Source organism: Heterocephalus glaber, unplaced genomic scaffold, assembly GCF_053883595.1.
Source record: "Heterocephalus glaber isolate CG9 unplaced genomic scaffold, H.glaber_assembly_v1.0 deba00001673, whole genome shotgun sequence".
NCBI lineage: Eukaryota > Metazoa > Chordata > Mammalia > Rodentia > Bathyergidae > Heterocephalus > Heterocephalus glaber.
In genome coordinates, this window is record NW_028258410.1 from 22,775,324 (window position 1) to 22,801,931 (window position 26,608).

The 26,608-nt window shown below is 45.4% G+C and overlaps 1 protein-coding gene across 7 annotated transcripts; it reads right to left on the bottom strand.

Annotated features, from left to right (window-relative positions):
- Positions 1 to 26,505, bottom strand: Pabpc1l (poly(A) binding protein cytoplasmic 1 like). Of its 7 annotated transcripts, XM_087197829.1 has the most exons (15): positions 25,038 to 25,229; positions 22,754 to 22,947; positions 19,981 to 20,092; positions 19,786 to 19,901; positions 18,200 to 18,339; positions 17,939 to 18,033; positions 16,022 to 16,159; positions 14,129 to 14,224; positions 10,333 to 10,599; positions 9,492 to 9,585; positions 8,788 to 8,916; positions 7,522 to 7,607; positions 2,600 to 2,693; positions 1,082 to 1,216; positions 1 to 640 (listed from the first exon to the last, which is right to left on the bottom strand). In XM_087197829.1, exons 2-15 carry the CDS (start codon positions 22,792 to 22,794, stop codon positions 576 to 578), a joined length of 1,608 nt encoding a protein of 535 aa, XP_087053955.1. In that variant the 5' UTR covers positions 22,795 to 22,947; positions 25,038 to 25,229; the 3' UTR covers positions 1 to 575. The 7 variants fall into 7 exon arrangements, with proteins under 7 accessions (XP_087053955.1, XP_087053952.1, XP_087053951.1 ...); XM_087197826.1 differs by lacking the exon at positions 19,981 to 20,092 and having other exon boundaries at positions 1,082 to 1,187; positions 25,038 to 26,505; XM_087197825.1 differs by lacking the exon at positions 19,981 to 20,092 and having other exon boundaries at positions 25,038 to 26,505.
- Positions 26,506 to 26,608: the final 103 nt, after the last annotated feature.

Genomic DNA, 26,608 nt, shown 5'->3' on the forward strand with positions numbered 1-26,608 from the left:
TAGATTTTGCAATACTTTTAATGCACAGAACAAAAGAGGCCAGCCAGGTGACCAGTTTTCATTCCACATCCAGAGCTCAAGTACAGATGCAGATCAATTGGGAAATAAGTTACAGTTCACAGGGCCTTAGAGCTGAGAGCAGGAAATGCTGTTCTATTGGCAGCCATGGGAGTGAGGATTCCATTTTCTGGTGAGGAAAGGGTGAAAAATGCTTCTAAAGATCAGCAGGAACCCAAGTCTTTAAGAAAGAGGTGAAGTGGCTGATGGCAGGCCCGGCCTTCAGATAAGTAGCATGGAGCCAGGCAATGCTCAGGAAAAGCCCAGCCTATTTTGTGTGCAGCCAGAAAGGGTGGCTGACACAAGTACCTCCTTCATTCTGCACCATTTCTATCACACAGTGCATCTTCTCTGTGATCCTCTCAGTTTCCTCAGACTCCTTGGCACTTCAAATAAAGCCACCCAGCAATACAAGACAGTTCTCACTGAGTTTCTGAAAGTCAGCCTGTACCCATTTTTCTCCAACTTCCAGGCTCAGCTGCTCTGTCACTGCTCCTCCCACCCTCACCCAGCCATTTTCAATGCATGTACTCCTTCGGCTGCTCCATGGCTTGGTGTGCCTGTAGTACTGCCACCGCCTCTTCTACCTGTGGGACGTAAGTCGGAGGGGTTCAGTACAGCTGCCCCAGCAGGCTCCCAGAACCACCATGACCTCCCACTGACTCAGCATGCTAGATAGGAAGATTCTCCGCCCTTTGCAGAAATTCCCGCAGCATTTGTGTGGTGCCCTCATCCACTGCTGCTTAAACGATCCCATGCCCCACTGTCACTTCACGTTAGAGGTATACTGCTGGACACCAGAAGAATCTCAACTTTATATCAAGTCAGAACACAGCCCCTTTTACCAACACCTTGTCTATGCAGTGACCCAGAATTAGTCTATGGAGGGTCTGAAGTATCAAGGCCTCTCCCACTCCAAGACTGAACAGGCCTTCAGGTATAACTATGAGCAAGATCAACTTCATCTGTCCTCTCTCGTCTAGGATGGCCCTTGTCCGTAGGTCTCTTGCTGCCCAGGCCCCACCTACCTTAGCTTGGAGGGACTCTGGAGACTCTAGCATGAGCAGCAGCTCTGAATTGTCGATCTCCAGCAGCATGCCTGTGATCTTGCCAGCCAGCGCAGCATAAACCTCAGGGATAAGACGATAGAGACGCTCCCCTGTGTGGAACAACCCCTGATTGCTATGCACACACCTGGCTCACACAACAGCAACCCAGGAGTGGTACCATGGAGAGCAGTGAGGACATCTGGGTTCTTGTCCCAGAACTGTTCCTTCCAGGCCATGTCACTAAACCTTACTGGGACTTCTTTTTCCTAATTATAAAATGGGCAGAGCAAACCCCACCTTTGAGGATACTTTGAAGGAATCTGATAATACATGTGAGGTAATTATAGCACAGGGTCTGACACAAAGTAGATTGTCATTTAAAGACTATGCTTGTCTACAAGCACAATGGTGTATGCCTGTAATCCCAGGTACTTGGGAGCTGAGACAGGAGGATTGTAAGTTTGAGGCCACCCTGGGCAATATGAGATCTCATCTCAAACAAAAATACAAGTAGACTGAGCACAGTATTTTTTTTTTAAAAAAAAGACTATTCATGTTCATTTTTCACCATTAAATTCTGAACAAGATATGGTAATACTGAACTTGAAACTTTTTAGGGAGGGGGTAATGAGAAATATATAGAATAAACTCACATTCCACCATGAAGTATTTCTAGCTACAAGGCCTCTTATTGGTGCCAACCTACCTTGGCAATGTATGGAGGGTTCAGCCAGGATCGAGTCCTTAAATCCAGAGTATAGGGGTCTTCTCATGAGCAGAGTGACAGTGTTTACAGAGGACTGCTAACAAAGCTTTCTACATCCTTTAAAGTTTTCTTTGGTGGTGGGGTGGGATGTGACATGGCAAAACCCTAATAAGCAAGCTGAGGAAATGATGGTGCGGTGGCATTAAGGGCCTTCACTGAAGGGTCTGGAGATCTTGGCCAGGCAATTAAGAACCCTATAAAGAGGAACAAGCCTGCTCATTCATTCACGGTTAGCAGCACCTTTTAGCAAGACCTGTCTTGGACTTGGGATGGAGATGAACTGCAGAAGGAATTCGTCTAGTGGGAACCTCCTATACATAACACACAGATGTTTCACATGACCCTGAAGTGGACACCAGAAGACATAAGAAACTTGGGAAAGCTTCCTCCAGTTAGAAGAGGTGTGAAGATCTGTAACCCCCAGCTCTAGTCATACCCTCACTCTGCCGCCTGACCCTGACAGCCTCACATCCAGGTGTCTCTCACCTATGTTGGAATCACAAAATGGCAGAGCTGGAAAGAGCCTTAGGATAATTAGTCTCACCAGTGTTTTAAGACAAGAGAACAGGACCCTAGAGAGTCAAGGTGGCTTGGGTAAGGTCACCCAGTAGCTTCCTCAGTAACAAAAAACAGGCCTCATCTTCACATCTGACCTTCCTTCGGGTGTTCCTGACAGGCTCGCCAGCTCCCAGCCCTGCTTTCCCTGGCCAGCAGAGGGATCACTTACCAATCATCTGCTTTTGCTCATGGAGCGGCGCTGCAGCCAGCATAGACGCAGTCAGGGGCTCTTGGCCAGGGACGTGCACAGCAGGCTCCGGGACCTGCAGATGGTATCGGGGACACATCCTTTAACCACATGGAAGTGGTCTCTAAACACTTATCCTGTTAGGTAAACACAGGCTTCCAGGAAGGCTCTGGAAGGGGGGACTGGGGGACAAGATCCCTACCGAGGGCACATGAATTAGAAGGCAAAAATATGCTCTGTTAGACATTCTACGAGCCCATAAAGACCCTGGTGAACATTGCCAAATGAAACCCATGCATCACCAATCACCGTGCCAAACAAAGTACCTTGTCAGGTAGCTTTATGAAAACATCCCCAGCACACTTCTGACCCTTCCACATCTTGATAACTTGATAAGAGTGATAACTTGATAAGAGTGCTTTTGCTGTTCAAAAAGTACTGTTGTTCATTTTGCAAGAAAGAATTCAAATTGTACACACTGAAATTCTAGATAATGCTGAATTTGAAACCTTTTTTTTTAGACAAGGAGATACAGTCTTTCATTTAATTATATGATATTTTCAGTTCTATTTTGAATACTATCACTATTTTTTTTTAATACTATCACTTTTTTTTTTAGCCCAGGCTGGCCTCGAACTTATGGCAATCCTCCTGCCTCAGCCTTCTGAGTGTTGGGCTTACTTACAGGTGTGTGCCACCACACCCAGCATGCATATTCTTAGAACACCTTTCCTTGCTGCTCAACAGAAAAAGTAAAAAAGTCCAAATTAATTTTGATAATAACCTAGGCAAAACAATTCACACAAATGCGAATGCCCCCAACTATACAAAACAAATATTAATGGACATGAAAAACCAAATAAGCACTAACACAACTGTAGTGGGGACCTCAATACCCTACTATCACAAATACATCATCTAGACAAAAAATTAACAACGAAATTCTAGAACTGAACCAAGCTATTGAACAAATGAACTTAATAGATGTTTACAGAGTGTTCCACCCCACAAAATCAGAATACACATTCTTTTCGGCTGCACATGGGTCATTCTCCAAAACAGACCACATGCTAGCTCATAGGACATGTCTAAGTAAATGTAAAAGAATTGAAGTTACCCGCTGTATATTATCAGACCATAGTGCAATAAAATTGGAGATCAATAACATAAGAAACCACAAAACTCCCAAACACATGGAAATTGAATAACACCCTCAACAACCAATGGGTCACAGAGGAAATTAAAGAAGAAATTAGACAGTGTCTACAAGTAAATGATAATGCCAGTACAACATACAGGAATCTATGGGACACAAGGAAAGCAGTTCTATGTGGGAAATTCATAGCAGTGAATGCCCATATTAGGAAAACAGAACTCAAATAAATAACCTAATGCAGAACCTCAAGCTCCTAGAAAAAGAAGAGCATAACAAAACAAAGTTTGTACAAGAGAGAAAATTACAAAGATCAGAGCAGAAATCAATGCAATGGAGACTAAGAGAATGATACCAAAAAAATCAATGAATCAAAGAGTTGGTTTTTCGAAAGAATAAATAAAATCGATAAACCTTTAGCTAACCTTATCAAAAAAAGGAAAGAGCCGGGGAGTTAGTTCAGTGGTTTTGCTGCCTGCTGCACAAGCGCAAGGACCCAAGTTCAATTCCCAGTACCAAAAAAAAGGAAACAAAAGGCTCAAATCCATGCAATTAAGAACGAAAAAGGTGAAGTCACAACAAACCCAGCAGAAATCCAGAGAACCATCAATACCTACTTCAAGAACCTGTACTCTAATAAAATGGAAAACACAGAAAAAATGGACAGATTCCTAGATACATACGAATTGCCAAAGTTAAATGAAGAGATATAGAAATTCTAAACACCCCAATTACACCGAGTGAAATTGAAAATGTAATAAAAAATTTACCAACAAAGAAAAGCCCAGGTCCTCATTGGCTTCACTGCTGAATTCTATAAGACATTTAAAGAACTATCGCCATTACTCTTTAAACTCATCAAGGAAACTGAAAGGGAAGCAAGGCTTCCAAATTCATTCCTGGAAGCAAGTGTTACTTTGATTCCAATACCAGGGAAAGACCCAACCCAAAAAGAGAACTACAAGTCAATCTCCCTAATGAACATAGATGCAAAAATCCTCAACAAGATACTGGCAGACAGAATACAGAGGGTCATCAAGAAGATCATACACCCTGACCAAGTTGGATTTATCCCAGGGATGCAAGGATGGTTCAACATTCATAAATCAATAAATGTAATACACTATATTAACAGAGTCAAGGAGAAAAACCACATGATCATCTCAATAGATGCAGAAAAGGCATTGACAAAATCCAACACCCATTCATGATAAAAACCCTACAGAAATTTGGAATAGAAGGTCTTTATCTCAACCTGATAAAGGCTATCTATGAAAAACCATTCACAGTAAAATCAGGAACAAGACAAGGATGCCCACTATCACAACTCCTGTTCAATGTAGTTCTTGAAACAGCCACAGCAATTAGAAAAGAGAAAGAAATAAAAGGAATAAAGATAGGAAAGGACAGCTAAACTGTCATTATTTGCTGATGATGTACTTTACATAGAAGACACCGAAAGACTTCTAGACTTAATTGTCAGATTCAGTAGAATAGCTGGATATAAGGTCAACACTCAAAAAACAACAGCCTTCTTATACACAAATACAGACTCACTGAGAGAGAAATTAGGGAAACAATTCCTTTTACAATAGCATCCAAAAAAATGAAATATCTAGGAATCAATCTAACAAAGGAAGCAAAAGACCCCTACACCAAAAACTACAGCACTCTGAAAAAGGAGATAGAGGAGGATATAAGAAAATGAAAAGATATCCCTTGTTCCTGAGTAGGAAGAACCAATATAGTGAAAATGTCCATACTTCCAAAATTACTATATAGATTTAATGCAATGCTGATTGAAATTCCAACAATATACTTCACAGAACTAGAGAAAACAATCCAAAAATTCATTTGGAACCAGAAGACCTAGAATAGCAAAAGCAATTTTAAGCAACAGAGACATGGCAGGGAGTATCACAATCCCCAACATGAAACTATACTACAAAGATACTGTGATAAAAACGGCATGGTACTGGCAAAAGAACAGACCTGAGGATCAGTGGAATAGATTAGAAGATGCAGAAACAACTCCAGACAAACTCAGCCACCTCATCTTTGACAAAGGAGCCAACCACCATCATTGGAGGAAAGATAGCCTATTTAATAAATGGTGTTGGAAAAACTGGATTTTAACCTGCCAAAGATTAAAACTAGACCCATATCTATCACCGTGTGCTGAACTAAGATCGAAGTGGATTAAAGATCTAAATATTAAAACAGAAACACTAAACTTGCTGGAAGATAAGTTAGGAAGAACTCTTGAAGACATTGCCATAGGAAAAGACTTTATGAACAAAACTTCAGTAGCATGGGAACCAGCACAAAGAATCAACAACTGGGATCTCATCTTATTAAAAAGCTTCTGCACTGCAAGAGAAACCACCAACAGAGAGCTAAGAGATGATCTATAACATGGGAAAAAAATTTTAGCAGCTGTATCTTAGACAAAGGACTATCTAGAATATATAAAGAATTGAAAAGAATCAGACCCCCCAAATTCAAAGACGCAATTTAAAAATGGGCATCTGAAATGAACAGTCATTTCTCAGACAAAGAAGTAAAAGCAGCAAATAAATATATGAAAAAATGTTCAATATCAATATCACTGGTCATTCGAGAGATGCAGATGAAAACAACACTGAGATTCCACCTCACCCCAGAAAGAATGGCTGCTACCATGAAATCAACCAATAACAAATGCTGGTGGAGTGTGGGGAGAAAGGAACCATTGTTGGTGGGAGTGCAGACTGGTGCAACCACTGTGGAAATCAGTACGGAGATACCTCAAACAACTAGGGCTAGAGGTCCCATTTTGACCCAGCTAGTCCCCTGCTGGGTATCTTCCCAAAAGAATTAAAAGAATCATACCACAGTGATATATGTGCACCCATGTTCATAGAGGCACAGTTTGTAATAGCTAAAGCTTGGAAACAGCCCAAGTGCCCATCAACTGGAAACTGGATAAAGATGTGGTTTTTTTATAAAATGGAGTACTACTCAGCCATAAAGAAAGAGAAACTAGAGTCATTTATAGCTAAATGGATGTATATTGAGGCCATACTCTTAAGTGAAATAAATAGGACTCACATGCATAAATACCAAATAGTTTCTCTAGTGTGAGAAACTGAAAGTGTAAATAAGGATTAAAATGATTAAAACAAAGAATTGATAATTTGAAATAGGAAGAAAAGGTCCAAAGGGGTAGGGGTGGTGGGAGGGGAAGGGGAAAGGAGGGAAAGGAAAAGTTATGAGAAAAGGAAAAAAAATGGAAACAAAGTCTATGTAAATAGGGAAGGGTGGGGCCGGGGATTTAGCTCAGTGATTCCGGTGTCTGCCTTGCAGGCGCAAGGTCCCGAGTTCGATCCCTGGTACCAAAAAGCTTTTAAAAATTAAAAAAAATTAAAAAATTTTAAAAATTAGGGAAGGGCACACAGGTAATGGGGTAAAAAATATGAGCCAAGACACATTCATGTACAGGTACAAGCACCCAATGATAAATGTAAACATATTGTATACCTAAAATGTTCCAATAAAAGAATTTAAGGAAAAAAAAAACAATTCACAATTAGAAAACAAAATATGACCTTGGCCTCCCTTCCTCTTCTGTTGGTAAGCGTGATATTTTGTGACTGTACACATTAGTGAAACTTTACGAGCTAAGAAAAGAAAACCAAAGCCCAAAAGCCAACACCTTAGCCAAGAATCTGAGCCAGGACTCCCAGAGCCCACACTTAACAGCCATCCTTACCCCATGGGCCGTAAGTACAGCTGAGAGAGATGGCCCTTCTGTAGAGCATGCCCTGCTGGCTCCCATAGTCTGGGTACCAATGTTGGCTGTAAAAAAAATAAGCAGAGTTTGAATGGCTACTATCAAAAATACAAAACAGAAAATAACAAGTGTAGGTTAGAACAGAAAGAAAGTGGAACAGTTGAACTGTTGGTGGAACTGTAAACGGTACAGCCACTACAGGGAAAAAAAACATGAGCCTTCCAAAAGGAAGGAGATTCTAACTCATGCTAGAGCAGGAATGAATCTTGAGGACATTCTGGTATGTGAAGTAAGCCCGTCACAAAAAGACAAATACTATGTCATTCATTTACATTAAGTACCTAGTGTAGTTAAATTCACAGTAACAAAGTAGAATGGCAGCTGCCAGGGGCTGGAGGGAGTTTAATGGGTATAGAATTTCAGTTCTGCAAGATAAAAGTTTTCGAGGTGGATGTGGTGATGGTTTGCATAACAGTGTCAATGGACTAAATGTCGCTTAACTTGTACACTTAAAAATTGTTAAATGGTAAATTTTATATGCATTTTACCACAATTAAAAAAAAATAAGCAGAGGCCAGGCTTGGTGGTGCATGCCTGCAATAGCAGCACTCAGGAGGCTGAAGCAGAAGAATCATTGCAAGTTGGAGGCCAGCCTGGGCTACACAGTGAGTTCAAGGACAGCCTGAACTGCACAGTGAGACCTGGTCTCAAAATCAATCATCATCATCATCATCATCATAATAAAAATAAGCAGGAGTGTCAGAAACTGTCAGCAACCTAACATCAGCGATTATATCTAACTCATTCATGTGTAATTCCCAGTGCCAAACAGAGAGCAGCACAAAAATGTGAGAACATCTGCTGAATGAGGGAACAGATGTGCTTGCCTTTGAGCCAAAATCCACACCCTTGTTTACCCTGCTGTATACTTCTTAAGGTTCAGGTCCTTGCATGTGTGATTTCAAAAATCCTCACAAAGAAATGACTACACCATTTTTAATCCCTATTTTAAGGAATAGGTTATCAGAGGTGAGTTGGCAAAGGCCACAGAATGAGTGACTCTTGGGAGCTGGAGGCCAAGCCAACCTCTACACTACACACATAGCCTCCAAAGTCAGGCTGGCTCACCAAGAAGGCAAGTCACTATGAAGGCCAGTCCTGACTCCCCTCCAGTGGCAACCCAGCCCCAAGACCTTGCCCCACCCTCCTCTCACCCCCATTCTTCTTGGCCCTGCCCACACTCACCCACTTTCTTGGTGTGGGGTGCCAGGTACGGCACCTGGGTAGAGGCCTGCCTGACACTGCTGACATGGGCCCGGGGGCGCCGGGGCAAGCCTGGTGGCCGGACCACTGAGGCAGTTGGAGGGCAGACAGCTTGTGGCACAGAGAAAAATGGAGAGAGAAAGGTTGTGTGGGTGGTAATCAGAGTGGCACAATACCCTGAAGGTTCCAGGGCTGGGAAGGGTAACTAGAAACTCATGGCAAAGAGATGGGTGAATTCACCTAGGGGGGATATGGAAATCTGCAGGAACGAACCAGTTCACATCTACCCAGAGTCCCAAGATGCAAAAGAACCATGACCATACATTTAGTCCCAAGACAGTTTTAGGTGAGTGCGAACTTGGCTTTTAGAGAGAAAGGCCATTCATCACCAGTATAACCAGAGGAATTTCACTTTTTCAGCTTTGTGAAACTCTTCAGCCACAAATCAGAAAAGTCTCCGGAGAGTACACATAATGGCTACCCGGCCTGGCTCACAGGCTTGGCCCTGTGCCTGGTGCTTTACAGACATCTCCTTTAGGCCCACGATCAGAAGAGGAAACTGTGGCTCAGAGAGACAAAGTGGCCCACTCTAGGGCATGGCAGAGCCACGCTCAACCCCGGTGTTACACACTGCCTCAGAGCCACTCACGGGCTGGGCTGAGGGGAGAGGGGGATGGGTCACTCACATGACGCTCTCTGTGGCTGGGCTGTCCACCTGGGGGCAGGCTGGACGGGGGCCACGGAGCCAGAGCCACCATAGCATGTAGCCTGGGCTGGAGGCTGTGTGGGAGAAGAGGACCACAGAGTGAGGGGCTCTGAACAGGGTAGGTAAGGCACTGCATTCCCTCAGGGACAGACACTACTGCAAGACTCCACTGTCCCCTCAGGGAACAGGCTAATAAAGGCCTAGAAAGCTGGCCTGCAGGCTCTTCCTCCCATCTGGTCCCCATTTGCCCTGAACCCTTCAGAGTGATGTCAGATTTCAATCCTTGCTCCTCATCGGGCCTGGTCCAGTGGCCTAGATTCAGAAGGTGACACACCATATTCTAGTGTGTGCCAGCTCAAGCGACTGCTAAAGGGGAGGGAAGACTATCAACCCAGCAGCCTTCAGTGGCTTATACCTTCCCAAATCATGCTCCTCAGAGCACTAACAGTGAAGGGAGGTGTTAATGACCATCCCAGTTGGGGAAACACTACACACTATATGCCTGCTGAGCAGAGTCATAATACTGATGTATTAGCAGAGGGCAACTGATATAGTAAAGAAATTTAAGATTCCTTTGTTTAATGCAAAATCTCCCAAACTTATTTGACCACCGTCTTTTTCTGCACATCATTCACGAATTTCTCTCAGGCTGCAAGATGCTGTTTGACAGCAGCACTACCCACCTCTTTACAGATGGGGACACAGGTTGGACCAGTCTGCCTAGTGTTTCGGCACAACCTACTTTTGCCCATGAAGCTCCCATTTCCCTGCTCTAGGTAGCTGTCTGGGGAAGTGGGCGGGAGCTATGGGGAGACTGTCACCTGGGCCACAGCGGGCAGGAAGTAGCTGTTGGGCTGCTGGAAGGAGCCCATGACGGGGCGGCCCAAGGCCTGCACCGTGGAGAGGCGCTGCATGTACTGGTTGGTCAAGATGGCCTTCCGTTCCTCTTTACGCTGGGCCAGTGCCACGTACAGCGGCTTGGTGCCCACAATACACCCGTTCATCTCTGTCACGGCCTTTGTCGCCTCTTCTGGAGAGGAAAAACACACAAAGCCAAATCCCTTGCTGTGGCCACCCTCTGTCATCACCTAAAAGCAAGACAAGACAAGGGTTGCTGGGGGCGGGGAAGGAAGCTCCAGGGCTGTGCTCCCCTCCTTCCTCAGGACTGAACCCCACAGCTAGCAGACCCATGAAAACCTGTGATTGGAACAAACTGTCCACTCCAAGTTTACTGAGGCCTACTGTGTGCCAGATACTTTACATGCCTTCCTGGCTCACATGCAGCCTCCTTATAAGGGGGTACACTGGTCCCTACCTTCTTGGGGAGGGAAGGGAGATTCAAGAGTAACTTATCCACCAGGTGTGGTGGTGCACATTTGTAATCACAGCACTTGAGGCTGAAGCTGGAGGATCGCCACAAGTTCAAGGCCAACCTGCACTACATAGAGAGTTCAAGACCAGCATGAACCACATAGCCAGACCTTGTCTCAAAAAAAAGAGTGACTTGTACAAAGTCACATACACAGCCAGGACTCAGCACACATCTGATAACCTCTATTGCCTCTGCAAGGCCCTGGGCCAGGGTCTTTAGGAGTCTGGGGAAGCTGTTCTCAGCCCTCTTATTAAAATAACATTATTGGGAGTAACTTGAGGCTTATAAAAAAGTTACAAAAACATTACAGAGACCTGCTGTATATCTTTTACCCAGCTCCCCAGATGTTAACATGGTGTAGCTGTCAAAACTACAATAGTAACACTGGTGCAATGCTATTAACTATTACATCATTAGCTCCTATTAACCACAGGGTATTACCAGATTTCATTGTTTAAACTAAGTTATTTTTCTCTTCAAGGACCAGATCCACACTGCATCTCTTTTTTTTTTTTTTGGTACCGGGGATCGAACTTGGGACCCTGTGCTTGCGAGGCAGGCGGCACAACCGCTGAGCTAAATCCCCGGCCCCAATTTCTAACCTTTCTTAGGGTCAAGACACTGACTTGATTCACACTCGAGAAAGACTAGAGCTCTTTTTTAACTCCTGCCCCCTCAGAAGCCATGTTCTAACTCAGTGATTTTCAAACTGCCACTTCTCAGCATACCTGAAGGTCCATACATCCTTTTCAGGGGTATCACAGATAGAATTCAGGGGGTCTGTGAATGGGAAAAACTGACACCTTTATTTTCATACTAACATTTCCATTATGAATATGGACAACAAAAAAAAATCAGCAGTATTACCCATCCCTATAACTGTCATAAAGAAAAATCAAATATTTTCAATTCATTATCGATCTCAAAATATCATTTATGTTAATTGCTATTTTGACAGATCTCAGCTTAATGTGTTGAAGTACTACTGTTTAGTATTTTGAGTTATATTTCAATACATTTTAAAAAATAATACTATTTATGTATTTTAAAATATTCTTAGAAGGGTTTCACAGTCTCACCAGATGGTCAAAAAAGTTCTAATACAAAACTATTGTTAAGAATCTCTATTAAGAACTGTTAGTATGTGTCAGGTATGGTAGTACATACCTGTAACCGCAGCACTCTTAGAGTCTGAGGCAGGAGGACTGTAAATTTAAGCCCAGCCTGGGCAATTTAGCAAAATCCTGTCCAAAATAAACAATAACAAAAGGACTGGGGATGTATCTCAGCAGGAGGCTCTGGTTCAATCCCGAGTATGGAAAAAGGTTGTAACAAAATTAGTAAAGATAATTCTCATACAGAACTTAATCTGAACTTGGTAGTGGTGTATAATAGTTAATTCATAATAGAAAATATATGAAATTATATAAAATTCCCATCTTATTACCTGGCTGGCCTACTAAAAAGATCACCCCAGGTGTGCCTCAATTCTGAGCCATCCAGACTCATATTGTCCCTTCATCTGAGGAACCCTCAAGGTCAGCTAATCTCCTGAAACTGTATGATACATATGGCAAATAATCACAACAATCAACATTCCAGTGCTTCTGACATGCAGGTGCTCGATATGCAGTCTGCTAAGTGGCATTCACACTGCCTCTAGAGGTAGTGTTGTTTCCCTTGCACGGGTGGGTGGACAGTCGGAAAGACAGCCATTGGCTTGGGTTCTAATCTAGGAAAGGTTGCAACTGGGATTTAGATCAACTCTTAAAATATCAGCTTCCAGGCACAATACTGTGCCACATGCACGAACTTACTGGGAAAGAGGGCCTGTGGACTTTTTACCATGCTAAACCAAATTTACTGAGTCCCATAGCTTTCTGCCCTACCTGCCAAAAGGCCCACAACCAAAAAAAGCATTTTTGCACAAATACCGAGCTTCTCGCAGGAAGTGTAAGATTCGGCAGCCTAGAGAACTTCCTAGCCACTTAAGGCCCAGCCATCACCTATGCTGATCCCCAGCCCCATCTGTCACCCACACTCATCTCTTTGGAAGATACCTCATTCCTACCTCCTCCCAGCCAAGTCAAACACTGCCACCACTTACCCTTCCTCCACGAAGCCTCCCCTCCTGTCCCACTGAGATCCCAAAGCTCTACCTCCAGTTCTGCCTCACCCCCATCTTCTAATATGTGAATTTGTAAAGGTCTGACTTCCTCAGTAGATTACAAGCTCCTCAAAGACAGGGACCAGATCTGATTTATTTGATTCATTCCTATACGCTTCCCTTCTACAGAATGAATAAACATTCACAGTCATCTGTTTGGGTTTTTTCAAATTGTTTTTTGCGGTACTGGGGATGGAGCCCATGCTAGGCAAACATTCTACCATTAAGCTTCAACTCAGTCTTTTTTGTGTGTGCATGCGAGGCAAGCACTCTACCACTGAGCTACATTCCCAGCATTTTAATTTTGAGAAAGGCTCTCACAAAGTTGCCCAGGCTGGCTTCAAACTCATGATCTTCCTGCCTCAGCCTCCCAAGTAACTGGAATTACAGGAATGTGCCACAGCATCTGGCATATTACATCATCTTTAAATCACCTGGGGAGTTTTTAAAAGAAAGTGCCTGGGCCCTATCCATAGAGGTCTACACTTGGACCCAGGCATCCATACTGAAGAAGTCTCCAGGTGACTCAAATGAGAACCCAGGGTTGGGACTCACACAGTGAGCCTAGCACTTTCAATCTTACTAAAGAGGCTCAGAAGACTACTCAAGAATTACAGAGTAGAATAGCCAGGTGTTACATCTCAGGTGGCTCACAGGGTTGAGCACATACTTGGTGCTCAGTAAATGGTGAAGAATAATGCAGCCTAGCTCTCATTTTTCAGAAGGGGAAACAGAGGCCTAGAAGGGGTTATGTCACTGGCCAAGGCCAGACAACAGAAGTCCACAGAAATACTGAGGCAGAAATGCCTGGAATCTACCCACAGGAGACACAATAAACGCTTGCTAAATGAGCCAAGATCACGCTGGGCCCCAAGTCCAGCTCTGTGACTGGACTGTATGTCTTCTTTTTGCCCCTGCAACCAGACAAGGCTCCAGATAGATCCTGAGCTCTCATGGGGTCACACAGAGCCCTAGAAGAGGAGCCCAGCACCCACCCCTGGAAGCCAGGTGAGAGGCTGGCAGGGATGAGAGTGGGAATAAAGGGAAGGCTAACCCCGGGAGGTGCTGTGGCCCTCACCTTCGCACTGGTAATCACTCCGTAGGGAGAGAACACTGTCCTCAGTTTCTCATCACTGATGGAGTCGTCCAGGTTCTTCACATACAGGTTCACACCCTGCAGAAACAGAATACTGCTCCATGGAACCTTCTCCGCAAGCCCCAGACTGCCTTGGGGAGGGCAGTGGCCGGCATGGCCAGGAGAAACACTGAGCATGCGACGGCCCAGCCTCGTGCTGCACCCCATAGCTCTCTGCACACTGACAGCCGGAAGCTGCAGCCCCACAGCCCCCACAGCCCCTGGCAGTTTTCACACACCTGCACAGCTCCCAGGCTCTGCTCAATTCATAGATGGGAGCCACAGAAGGAGAACTAAGTCCCACAGCTGGCTGAGGCTCAGAGCTCAGCTGGAAGAGAGCTTTCCTGAAGGAACAGCAGCGTAGAGCAGCACAGAGGCCCTCGCAGGCCGGCTCCAGGGCTGATGCGGAATGTAGGTGAGCTCCCACTCAGCACCCCACACGTTACCCTCACCTGGTACCAGGCACCACTCCAAGCTCTTTTACACATTTTAATGTGTAATCCTCACAACAACCCCTAAGAGGAGGAAACGAATCCTCATTTTACAGATGGCAAAACTGAAGAACACGTTAAAGGTATCATCTCAGATCAAACAGCCAGCAAGCGGCAAAGTCACAACTAACGCAGGCAGCCTGGCCCCAGAGCGCAGGCCCCTCGCCATTAAATGACAGCTGCCTCCTGGACCTGGATGTCCTCCTCCCTGACCTCCCAAGTACAAAAGCAAGTACAGAATTTAGACTACACAACTGGACACTTTAATATCCTGCTCACTCTAACTACATGTTGAAAGTTTTCTTCTGTAAGTCTATAAAACCTAAAAATGTTTACAAATGTACAATGGTGTGTTTGTGTGTACATACAAGGGTCTGTCAGCTTCAGCATTAGTGACATTTTGTGTCACTCTTGTTGTGGGAGTTGTCCTGTGCAAGATTATTTGCCAGCATCCCTGACCTCTACCCAGTAGGTGCCACATGGACCTTATCCCTCAAATGTGACAACTGAAAATTCCAGGTATTGTCAAATACCCTGGGGTAGGGAGACTGTCCCACATTGAGAGCTACTGAGTGTGGTTATGTGTGTATGGGTATATGCATAGATATAGTGTATACATACACACAATGTGGTATACACACACATAACCCTCTCCATAAGGGAGCTACAACTTTTATCATTTTATTTTGTTTGTTTGACTTGGTTTTTTCTTTTAAAAGGTCTCACTGTGCAGTCCAGGCTAGCCTTGAACTTATTACATACCCTCAACTAGCCTCAAATCCACACTCCTACTGCTTCAGCCTCCCGAATGCTAGGATTATAGGTATGTATGACATGCTCAGCCTAAAGCTTTTATTAAAAGTTTTAGAGATTTTTATTTCATCTACAATATTAATTTTAATCAAATTTGTTAACTTAATGTAACTTTAATGACCATAACATTGTGGCATTTGGATGTAACATATGTGGCCTAATTATCTGCAACCTGGAGTAGGATTTCCTCTAGGAGCATTTAGAAATTTTTAAGGCCCTTTGGTTTTCCATGACTGGAGGATGCAACAGGTACTGAGTGGGCAGAGGCAAGGGATACTAACCAGTCCTACATAAAGTATTATTCCAACTCTGTGGTCAGCAGTAACCTGAACAACCCCCATCTCATGGTTGGGTAGTATCCAGTCACTCCACTGTTACAAGTCAGGCAATAGACACCACCCCAGTGTTCATGATTCCTGGCCCCAGCCAAGTTTCCAGAAGTAGAACGGCTAGAGGAAGGAGAGACAGTCAGGAGGCTCCCAAACAGCCACTTTCATATAGAAGTGGCCACCACCAGGAGTCCTGCCCTTACCTGGTAGCGGGTCTGCCGGTCCTGCTTCATCTGCTCAAACCTGCGCTTCAGTTCATTCTGCCGCTCTCCTCGCTTCTGGGCCCGGCCCACATACAGCTGCTGCCCACTCACCTCCTTTCCGTTCATGTGGTCCACAGCCTGAGGTGAGAGGGAGCGTGCTTGGTGACCGCCCAAACAAGACCCTGGCCCTCGCCCTGGCCTCCAAACCTGCCTTCTAGTCCTGCAAACCAGCCTGCCTTGCTAGCTGAGAATAAGTAGCCTCAAGACAATGACATTTAAAATGCATCCACATCTTAAAAACAGAGAACAGAATTTCAGGGAGAACTAGACTGGGGGACAAGAGCTGGGAATTGAACCTAGGGCCTTCACACTGAACTGTATCTCCAGCCCTTTTTATTTTTCATTTTGAGACAGAGTCTCAGTAAGTTGCCCAGGCAGGACTCAAACTTCTCAGTCCTCCTGCCTCAGCCTTCAGAGAACTGGCATCAAACTCAACTCAAGATCCTCAGTGTTCTGAGCAGCTGGGATTATAGGCATTCACTACCATGCCTGGCTAAACTATAAAATTTTTAAATTTGATTAGAACTATTTTAAAAACACAAAATTGAGGGCCGGGGATTTAGCTCAGTGGTTCCACCGCCTGCCTCACAAGCCCAAGGACACGAGTTCCATCCCGAGTAGCAAAAAGCAAAAAACCCCAAAAAACACAAAATTGAAATTTTCAGTTTCCCAATGTTTATAATTGAAATATATCCAATATATTTAAATATTCCTATATTTAAAACACATATTGGGCCGGGGATTTAGCTGATTGGTTCCACTGCCTGCCTTGCAAGCACAAGGTCCCGAGTTCGATTCAATCCCTAGTACAAAAACAAAAACAAAAACAAAACACATATTACTCAGTGAAGGAGGCCAATCTGTAAAGCTGTATATTACTTGACTCCATCTATGTGACATCCTATTAAAGGCAGAACTATGAAGCCAGTAAAAATATCAGTTGTGGGCAGGAGTTAGGGGATAAGGAAAGATGAATAAGTAGAGCACAGATTTTTAGGGCACTGAAAACACTTCACACTCTGTGTGACACTGAAAGAGTACAAACATGTCCTCATACGGTAATGAGCCTTCGTTTCAACAGTAGGCTCTGGGTGATGAGGACGTGTCCATGTAGGGTTACCAGGTGTACGCAGTGTTCTCTCTGCTGAGGAAGGCTGATAAACGGAGAAGCTGTGCGTGTGCAGCAGTGGAAGGTTTGTGCAGTATCTGTGCCTCCCTCTCAATTGTACTGTGGACCTAAACCTGCTCAAAAAAATAGTCTATTACAAAATACCTTAAATTTTGGTTCTTACTGCAACTCTACATGCATAACTTGAACAAAGCAGCAAGCATAATTCTTTCAAAATGACATGACAGTATCAACGTCCTTCACTTCACGTTGTATTTCACAGCACAAAAGAATCCTTTTTGTTGACTACAAGGGCTTTCTTTTATTGAAAGCATTGGGTCTTAAACTTCATTGATTTTTTTCTTCTTCCTCAATTAACTGGACTAGCCCTGATAGATCCAAAGTTTGGGGTTTTTTTTGGTACCAGGGATCGAACTCTGGTCCTTGTGCTTGTAAGGCAGGGAGCAAAACCACTGAGCTAAATGCCCAGCCCAGACAGATCCAAAGTTTGACTGCACAAACCATTTACACCAAGTTAGACTTTCATTGCCTTAGCCACAAAAAAATCAGCAAAAGTCAGGCCCACGGCTGGGAGGGTCCTGCCTACGTGTGGGACTCTCCCACCCCTCTTTGCCTAGGAAGAGGGGGGCCTCCTTCTCCTCCATGAGCAGCTAGAGGCCCCTGCTCCCTTCTCCCTAGTCCTGGCTCGCTGCTTCTTCCTTGGAATAAAACTATGGGGAGGCGCCTACCTTCTGGGCTTCCTCATGCTTCTCAAAGTTAACAAAGCCAAAGCCCCGGGAGTGGCCACTGTTGTCCCTCATCACCTTCACACTCAGCATCTTTCCTGGAAAAGACCAACCTGTCTCAGAAGAGAGTTGGAGAAGCCCCAGGAAGTTCCCTCCCTTACCACAAATCCTCAGGAAGCCGGAGGCAGGCCCTCCTCCCTGCCAGATCTGGGCTTAGAAGAGGAACAACAGGGATTCCCTTCCTCCCTTAGGAAACCTACTCACCAAACTCAAAGAAGAGGTCCTGCAGGCCCTGCTCATCCATGTCCACGTGGAGGTTCTTCACATAGATGTTGGTGAACGCCAGGGCTTGAGCCCCTAGCTCTGCCTCCCGTTCCCGGTGAGACTTGAAGTGGCCAACAAAACTGTGGACACAACAACGGGATAGGCAGTTGCCAGCCCTCAGCCACCCCTCATCCCAGCCCATCACACGGAAACCCTGGGCAACTCAGGGGGCCAAGCACTGTCCGTATCCCCTCATCAGGAATCGGGCAGGGCTATACTCCAAAAACCAACTATGTCCAAGACCCAGCTACCTCAAACAGCTAAGAATCTATGTTCCAGAGCTTATCCCTCATATGAGGCTCAGAATACTCCACTCTTGTGACAAATGCACACAGAACTACTACCACACATGAGGCAGCTAAGAGCACAGGAGATATGAGTATAAACTTGGCATTCAGACAAAAGCTTAAGTCCTCACTCTGTAGTTGCCTTGCTGTGTGACCATGGGCAAGTTACTTAACCTCTCTGACCCTTAGTGTCATTCCTGCAAAACTGGGATTCAACTCATGTCATGGGACTTTTCTTATTCATTTAACACATACTGGGTACAGTGGAGAAGCAAGGGTAAGTGACTTATATATGGTCAATGCCAGCATCACTCTAGGGGGATGGACTGACATCATCAAAACAGCAATAATTTTAAAAACATCTAGAAAAGGATTTTTTTAAGAGGTGGGGCCTCACTATGTTGCCTAGGCTAACCTTGAACTCCTGGGCTCAAGTGATCCTCCTGCCTCAGCCTTCCAAGTAGCTGGGCCCGGCAGGAAAGTAGCTTGATTAAGGGGAAAAAAACCAAGCATAGAAAATTCTAGTGGTATCTACAGCACATTTCACACAAACAAGTTGTAGCAGGCAGTAAAAACTGAAGAAAACCAAATGGCAGAGGTAAGCCTCATTGAGTGGTTGCTAACAAAAATGGCATCTTTCTGGGAACTGGGAAAAGCCTACTCAGATTCAGCATGACAGATTGACAGGACCGGGCCCCTGGAAACCTGACAAAATAACTCAGTGCATCTTACAGCCCAAAGCACTGACCATGAGGCTATGCCATCAGACGGGGACCAGCAGGACTGAGGAGAGGACCAGCCAGATGCAGAGTCTCCCCAGCACCTGCATCTCAATTTTCCCGCCTGTGAAGTGGGGAGGGGGGGACACTGAACTTAGCAGGCTAAGCATAAGCCTAATTTTCTTTCTGCTCCCAAATCCCACAAAACAATACATGGTTTCAGAAAGGAAATTCATAGCCTTACTGCGGAGACTGAAAAACAGATGAAATCTCTGAGTCCACTCATGATTTGGCCATTAGTGAGAATTTCAAACTCATCTATTCTTACTCAGAAAACAATCTTCTAACAGGTATCATCCGTGCCAAGAGTCTCTGAAAGGTTGAGCAACTCATCTGAGGTCACATTTCAAGAAGAAGATTGCTGCCTGGTATCCAGGGCCCATTGGACTGCGGTAGGAACACTGTTCTTCATCGGTGATGCCACTCAGAGGCAGCCCCTCCCTCAGCCCCGGCCACTCACACTTTGCGGTCATTCAGCAGCATTCCATTCATGGTGCTGATGGCCTGTTGTGCAGCCTCATTGGTCTCAAAATGCACAAAGCCGAAGCCACGAGAGCCATGCTCATCACACGCCACCTGAGCCATGGGAAGAACAGAGAACATCCAGCAGGGGATTCAGGGAGAAAATGATGGCAAAGGTGATGATGACCAGTACCTGAGTGCTTGCTATGTTACATGTAAAAGACAGTCCCGCTGAGGGCCAGCAGTGTAGCTTAGAGGTAGAGCAATTGCCTAGCATGTGCAAAGCCCTGGGTTCCTCTCTGGCACTGTAAAAAAAGAAAAGAAAAGAAAAAGACAATTCTACATCACACAATAGCCCATTTTAGAGATGGGAAACTGAAGTTCAGAGATGAGTAACAAAGGAAGGAAGAAGAACACTCTCAGAATGGACCCAGGTTTTGTCTACGCCGCACAACAGTTTTAAGAAAGACAATGGACCGAGCATTACTTCAAACCTCCATACCTGAATCCTGTTTCTAACAACCAACTGGAAACACCCCGAGCGTCCATCCATCAAGAGAAGATTGGTTAAAGAAATTACAGTTCATTCACACCAGGTTACCCAGGTCACCATATGTGCACCACTGGAGAGAATGGACAGATTACACAACTGACAAGTTATCTGTAAGATATAATATTAAGCAGAAAAAAAAAATCTAGCTATTTGGGCCAAAGTTTTCTATATATGGGAAGTTTTGAAACAGATATGCAAAACTTAATCATTGTGGGGACGAGGGCTTAAAAAGGTGGACCTTTTTTGCTTTCTTCCATTCCACATTGTTTAAATTTTACCAATTCACGTATTTTTTTCCATAACAAACTTGTTTCCATTTTTTTAACACAGCATCCCACTTCTATTCTGTAACCTTTCCAACTGAAGCTGTAAGGAGAGAATTCAAGTACAACAACTGCCCCAAGATCACATAGCCAGAAAATGGAAGAGACAGGATTTGAATCCAGGTCTTCTGGCCTCAAAGTCCTGGGTCTGATCCACTACATTATGTTGCCTCCTTGCTAAGCGGCTGGGCTTTGCCATTTACGTGGCCTGACTCAGATTATCCACTCTTCTCACAGTGCCACAGAAACCTTACCTGACCAACCAAAGAGCTTCCTCCTTCCCAGTCACCCAACTACACAATGACCATGCTTCTTCCTTTAGAGCCTAATTTCCAGCCATTTCTAAAAGTTTCACCATTCCAGCCAGCCCGTAAGAACACACTGCATGTCTTGTTTCTAACAACAGTGCTTCATTCGGCCTGCAAAGGCTTACCTGCATCACACAGAGCTTTCTGTCAAATTCTCAGCAGTCCATAGGACCTCAAAGCCTGAGTAAGGGGGGAAGACATACTGTTTCCTATTCAATTTGCTTTAGCTAATTTGGCAAACTCACTAGTTCAAATCTTGACTCGAACTCCACTCTGTGCAACATAGAACAGTGGACAAGTGAACTCAAATCTTTGAACCTCTCTCCCCTGCAGTTATATATACCTTAAGGGGCCGTGGTGGAAAATTCAGTGTGGCTATGTATGCAGAAAACCTAGTACATAGAAAGCATTTGACAAATCTGCTACCATCATTGTAAGAACTTGGCCCACAGATCCTCAAAGGCAGGGAGCTTCTCTCTCTCTCTCTCTCTGCCTGTCTGTCTGTCTGTCTCCCTGTCTGTCTGATCTGTCTCCTTGTCTGTCTGATGTTTGCCTCTGTCTGTCTCTGCCTGTCTCTCTGCGCCTCTGCCTCTCTGCCTGTCTGCCTCTGAGAACCCTGAGAATGTTTCGACACCGCAAGCCTCAGTCTGCTCCTCTGAAATAGATAGCCCCCTACTCACCTGTGAGTAAGGCCTGTGAGTCTAACAGAGAGGACACCATAAATCCCCCATCTCCCCAGGAGGGGGCACTTCAGAGGCTGCAGGGTAACTGGCCAGCCATCCTCATAAAAGGTAAAAACAGAACATTCAGGTTTTGGCCCTTTGGTTAGCACACACTGACTTGCTACATGGCCTATGCTCCCCAATATCCTCTATACAAAGTCAGAGAACAAATCAGAGCCCTTCTCAAAGGGTAATACATCCAATCACTCAGCAACTATGTATGAGGATCTTTTTATGTATCACAAATATTCTAGACACTAGGATACAATGATTACTAACAACATGACCAGTACTCTGACATAATTTACAAAGGGGATAGAACTGTAGCTCAGTGGTAGAGCATGTACTTAGCTCATGCAAGGCCCCAAGTTCAATTCCCAGCACCAAAATAAAAACAAGATGTGGTCCATTGATTGCTGTGATGGCCTCAATTAATGGCCTTCCTGTAGTTACACCCTTTATATAATTTCTACTGCCTTCTTGCTCTGAATGTTCACTGGTCTTGTGATTTGCTTTGGCCAAGAGGATGCAGCAGAAGTGATAATGTCCCAGATCTGAGTTTAAGTCTTGGGGGTCCTGGTGAGCTTCTATTCTTTGTCCTAGGGGATTCTGCCAATGCCTTGAGAAGGCCTGGGCTAGCCTACTACCGGAGGATGAAAACCACAGGGACGTACAGTGGGATGTTCCAACTAACAGCCAGCCACTCCACTGCTGTACATGCCTATGGAGGGCTCCTACCAGTCTCAGTTGGCATGAGGGAGCCCAGGCACACCAACAACTGCCCAACTAAGCTCAGCCCAAACAATCAACAGGATCAGGAGCTAAATAAACAATGGTTGCTGATAGCCACCAAGTCTGAGGGTGGTTAGACAGACAGCAGACTACTGCACAGGTATCCTGACAAATCTAGGAAGATAAATTGAAAGAACAGCTGTGGTTCAAGCACTTGCTGTACCTGAGGTCTTCCTTATAAACTGTAAACCTTGTAAAATGAAGTGTTGGTTGGCATCCCTCAACCACACAGATATTTGACACTGACCCCTCCTCAAAGGCAACGCACCTTGCAAGAGAGGATGTTCCCAAAGGTAGAGAAGGTATCATACAAAGCCTTGCTGTCAATGGAATCCTCCAAGTTCTTTATGAAGACGTTGCCCACACCTGACTTTCGAAGTCCTGGGTCTCGCTGAGACCACATAATTCGGATGGGTTGGCCTTTGATCACCTCAAAGTTCATTGTGTCCAGTGCCCGTTCCGCTGGACAGGAAGAAAAGGAGGGAAAGGAACAAGTTAAGAGGATTTTCTGACCCTGAACCTCCATGGTGCTTAATCAAACCCAGTGTCTGGGTATCACCCGAGACATGAACCTGAAAGCTCAAGAGGGATAAAGAGAGGAAATTACCATTAACATACATGGTAATCCTCCCATCTTCCATTACAACCTAACCAGAGCCACATGAGCATGGATTCCTAACCCCATCTTACAGATGGGCAAATCTAGGCTCAGAAGAGTGAAAGGTCAGTGGTACAGCCAGGTCTGTTTAGGTCTCTAAAGCACACTGAGTCAATGAGAATGTAAAGGATGGGTTCATATGAGAAGGGGTGGCAGCAGTTTGAGGAAATTAAAAGTGGTAAGTGCTAAATATCAGTTGAGATTCAACCTCGAGAAGTTTGGCTTTCAGAGAACTTACTACCACCTCTCCAAGTCCATTTCCTTATCTGTAAAATAAGTATGATGATGATTTTACATACCTTTCTGTACCTGAAAAAGGACACAATACCATCTACCTCCAGGTATTGGGCAGATTGAAAAGTAAGGCACACACAACTTGCTTGGTAAATGGCAGTGTGTCTGGATACAGCACCCTATGGTACCTTCCTGCCACTGCTATATCCTCTTCCCTCCCACATAATATGCACAGAGCAGTTCTCTGTCTTGGGGACTCTGCTAGTTTCAGAGGTATGGAGGGAGCTAGGTGAGCACAGTGGAGCAAGTCTCAGGAAGTCTAGGTTCTCCATGTCGTCCTAATATAAGCACCCAGAGGCAAAGCTCCTCCTCTCGGCAGCTTGATTCTCCCATCTATGAACTGGGACCAAAAGGTCAGGTCTGTTCACTCATGGATGCTGCAGATGGCTTGGAGGAAGACAGAAAGAGGCAGTGGGTAGAGCAGAGCACAACAGAAAGCATCCTGGAATCCAGCTCAGTCACAGCAAAACCTCCAACTCAGGAACCAACCTCCCTCCCTCCCACCTGCCTAGATCCGGAGTAAGATGCATTATTTTGAACTTGGCTGGGGCAGGTATTTGTTGGTTGTTTCTAGAGTGTCGCACCAGAATATTACACTACTACCTTTTTTTAGGTTATCACTTAAGAGTGCTTACCATGTACCAAATGTTATTCCATAAACACCAGCTTTCCATTCTTTATACTGTTGGGGAATAAGTCCTTAGCCATACTTTATAGGCAAAATGGTGTCGAGGGTGGTCTTGGCTAAGCTCACAGCTGCTTAGTGCGCTCCAGCAAGACCTAGGGCTCTTAACCTTTATCCTCTACTCTCAACAGAAGTGTAAAATACTCTACTCAGCTGACAAACTCTAATTAAACCTATCAGCCCTGAGGAGCCTGCAGGAAGCAAGTGGCTTTTCAGAGCTGGGAAGGATGGAGGCACCAGCTATAGACCTCGTGTCAGGCTGCCATGGAAAGTGGGAGCCTAAGGCTTTCCTGTTCTCCAACTGTGTTCTCTTGGACCCCTTCCTCTCCAGGTGGCTTTTTTTGTTTTTTTTGGGGGGGGGGGTTGTTTGTTTTGAGACAGGTTCTCCTTAAACAGTTCAGGCTGATCTCAAACTCATGATCCTCCTGCCTCGGTCTCTCAGTGCTGGGATTACAGGTGTGCCCCATCACGCCTAGCTCCTTCAGGTGCTCTGAATCTCACAACCACTCTTTTTTTTTGTACCGGGGACTGAACTCAAGACCTTGTGCGGCAGGCGGCGGCACCACTGAGCTAAATCCCCGGCCCCCACAACCACTCTTTAAGGCATATAAGGCCTGATTTTTCTGAGATCAGACAAGCGACTGACTGCTCTCAGAATGGTTGAGCAATTTGCTCAACAGTCACACAGCTGCTGGGTTCCACTCACTTTGGCCTGACTCCAATATTCTCAGCAGTTTGCACCCCGGCCTTAATCTCTCCTCCCCAAAACACAGCAATACCAGTACGGAGCATCTCCTAGAACGCTCTGTGCCTCAGTTTCCCTGACTGCAAAAGGAAATGAAGAACGCCTGGGCAGCCTGGAGGCTGTCTCTGGCCGACGCCCCTCCCACTCCACCTGAGCTCCCCGGGGCTCACCGTCTGCTGGCTGCTGAAAGTTGATGTAGGCATAACCCAACGAGCGCCGAGTGGCCACGTCGCGACACACGCGGATGGACAGGATGGGGCCGACTGGAGAGAACGTCTCGTAGAGCATGGCCTCGGTCACGTCCGGATGCAGGTCGCCCACGTAGAGCGAGGAGAGGGGGTAGCCCTGGCCGCCGGCTTGCATGGCGGGTGGCCGCGCGAGAGGTTCCAGTCGGCGGCACTGGCCCGCCCCTTCCCTTTACCGCCCCAGGGCTCCTGCGCACCAATCGCCAGCGCCCGGCCCCTCCCCACCTGGGAGCCCCTGGGATTCTAAAGGCGCAGGTGGGGGGCATCTCTGACCCCGCCCCGAAGAAGGCAGAGCCTTGCGCCGGTTCTGGCTTGGGGAAGCCAGCTCCATAAACGCGGTGGACGGGATTGCAGACTGGGTTCTAATCCCAGGTCATTCGTTGCCTCTGGACCCATTTTCCTTCTCTGGACAGTGGGGAAGACACCCTCTTGTCAAGGACAATCCCAGCCAGACCCCTTATTTCAATATTTGTGTGCAGACTACTATCCAGCGGCCAAAGTTTCTCAAATAGCCTGACCCCCAGTTCCACGCTACTGAACCTAGGGTGGGAGGCTTTGACTGGGGACTAAGGGCTGCGCAGAACTCTTAAGGTCCACTAAAGTCTTCCTTGACGCTGGCTGTTTTATTACCAAGGCCTCTTCCTTCCTCCGATATTACCTCCCACCTCGGTGGTCTAAACCATTCTCCCTGCGTTCCAACAGGGAGGTTACTTGTGACCCAGCTGCAAGAGAACAGTAGGCATTTAACAGCTGAGCAGAGCCGAGATAGCCCTAAGTAACAGGATGGTCAATCTGAGCTTGCAGCCCAATCCATGTGGTATAGGGCCATGTTATTAAAATCCAAGTCCATTTTAGACCAATTCTTCACCTTGCTTCTCTTCTGAAGCACCTTGTTCTCTTCTGAAACAAAGCAGGTAGGTTCCCACTGACCTACTACTGGATGTGGCTTCCACAGGTGGAGTAGCTCCCAAGGACAGAAGGGAGCAACAATCGATTCTAATCTTGGGCTAAAAAACATCCCTTTACCCTAGTTTTTTCCTCTCCTGGGAATGTAGATATTTTTAGAAGGGGTGGGGATCTCCCGTTAGGAAACAGTGCGGTAAGCTATTATAAACAGCAACAAACATATGACAGGCACAATACTAACCTTAGAGATGATCAAGACTTAGAAGGCTTGGTTACATCTCTAGCTTGGTTTTATCTCAGTTAAAAAAAAAAAAAAGAGTGGGGCTTGAAAGCGATGCAAAGTAATCATCCATACTAAATCTTACAAGCCACAGAGCATCTAACACCTGGACGGTTTGCTGTGGAAGGTTTGCTGTGGAAGGTTTCCTGTGGAAGGTAGGCATGGAAAGAGGATATTACAATGTCTTCCCCTTTGCCACCAAACCTTGACTTCTGATTCCAAATAATAAAAATTAACCTGTTTCCTTTTTAAAAAGAAAATAGAACCAAAAATAAGTGTGATCATGAGTTAGATCTGGTAGTGATGGAGG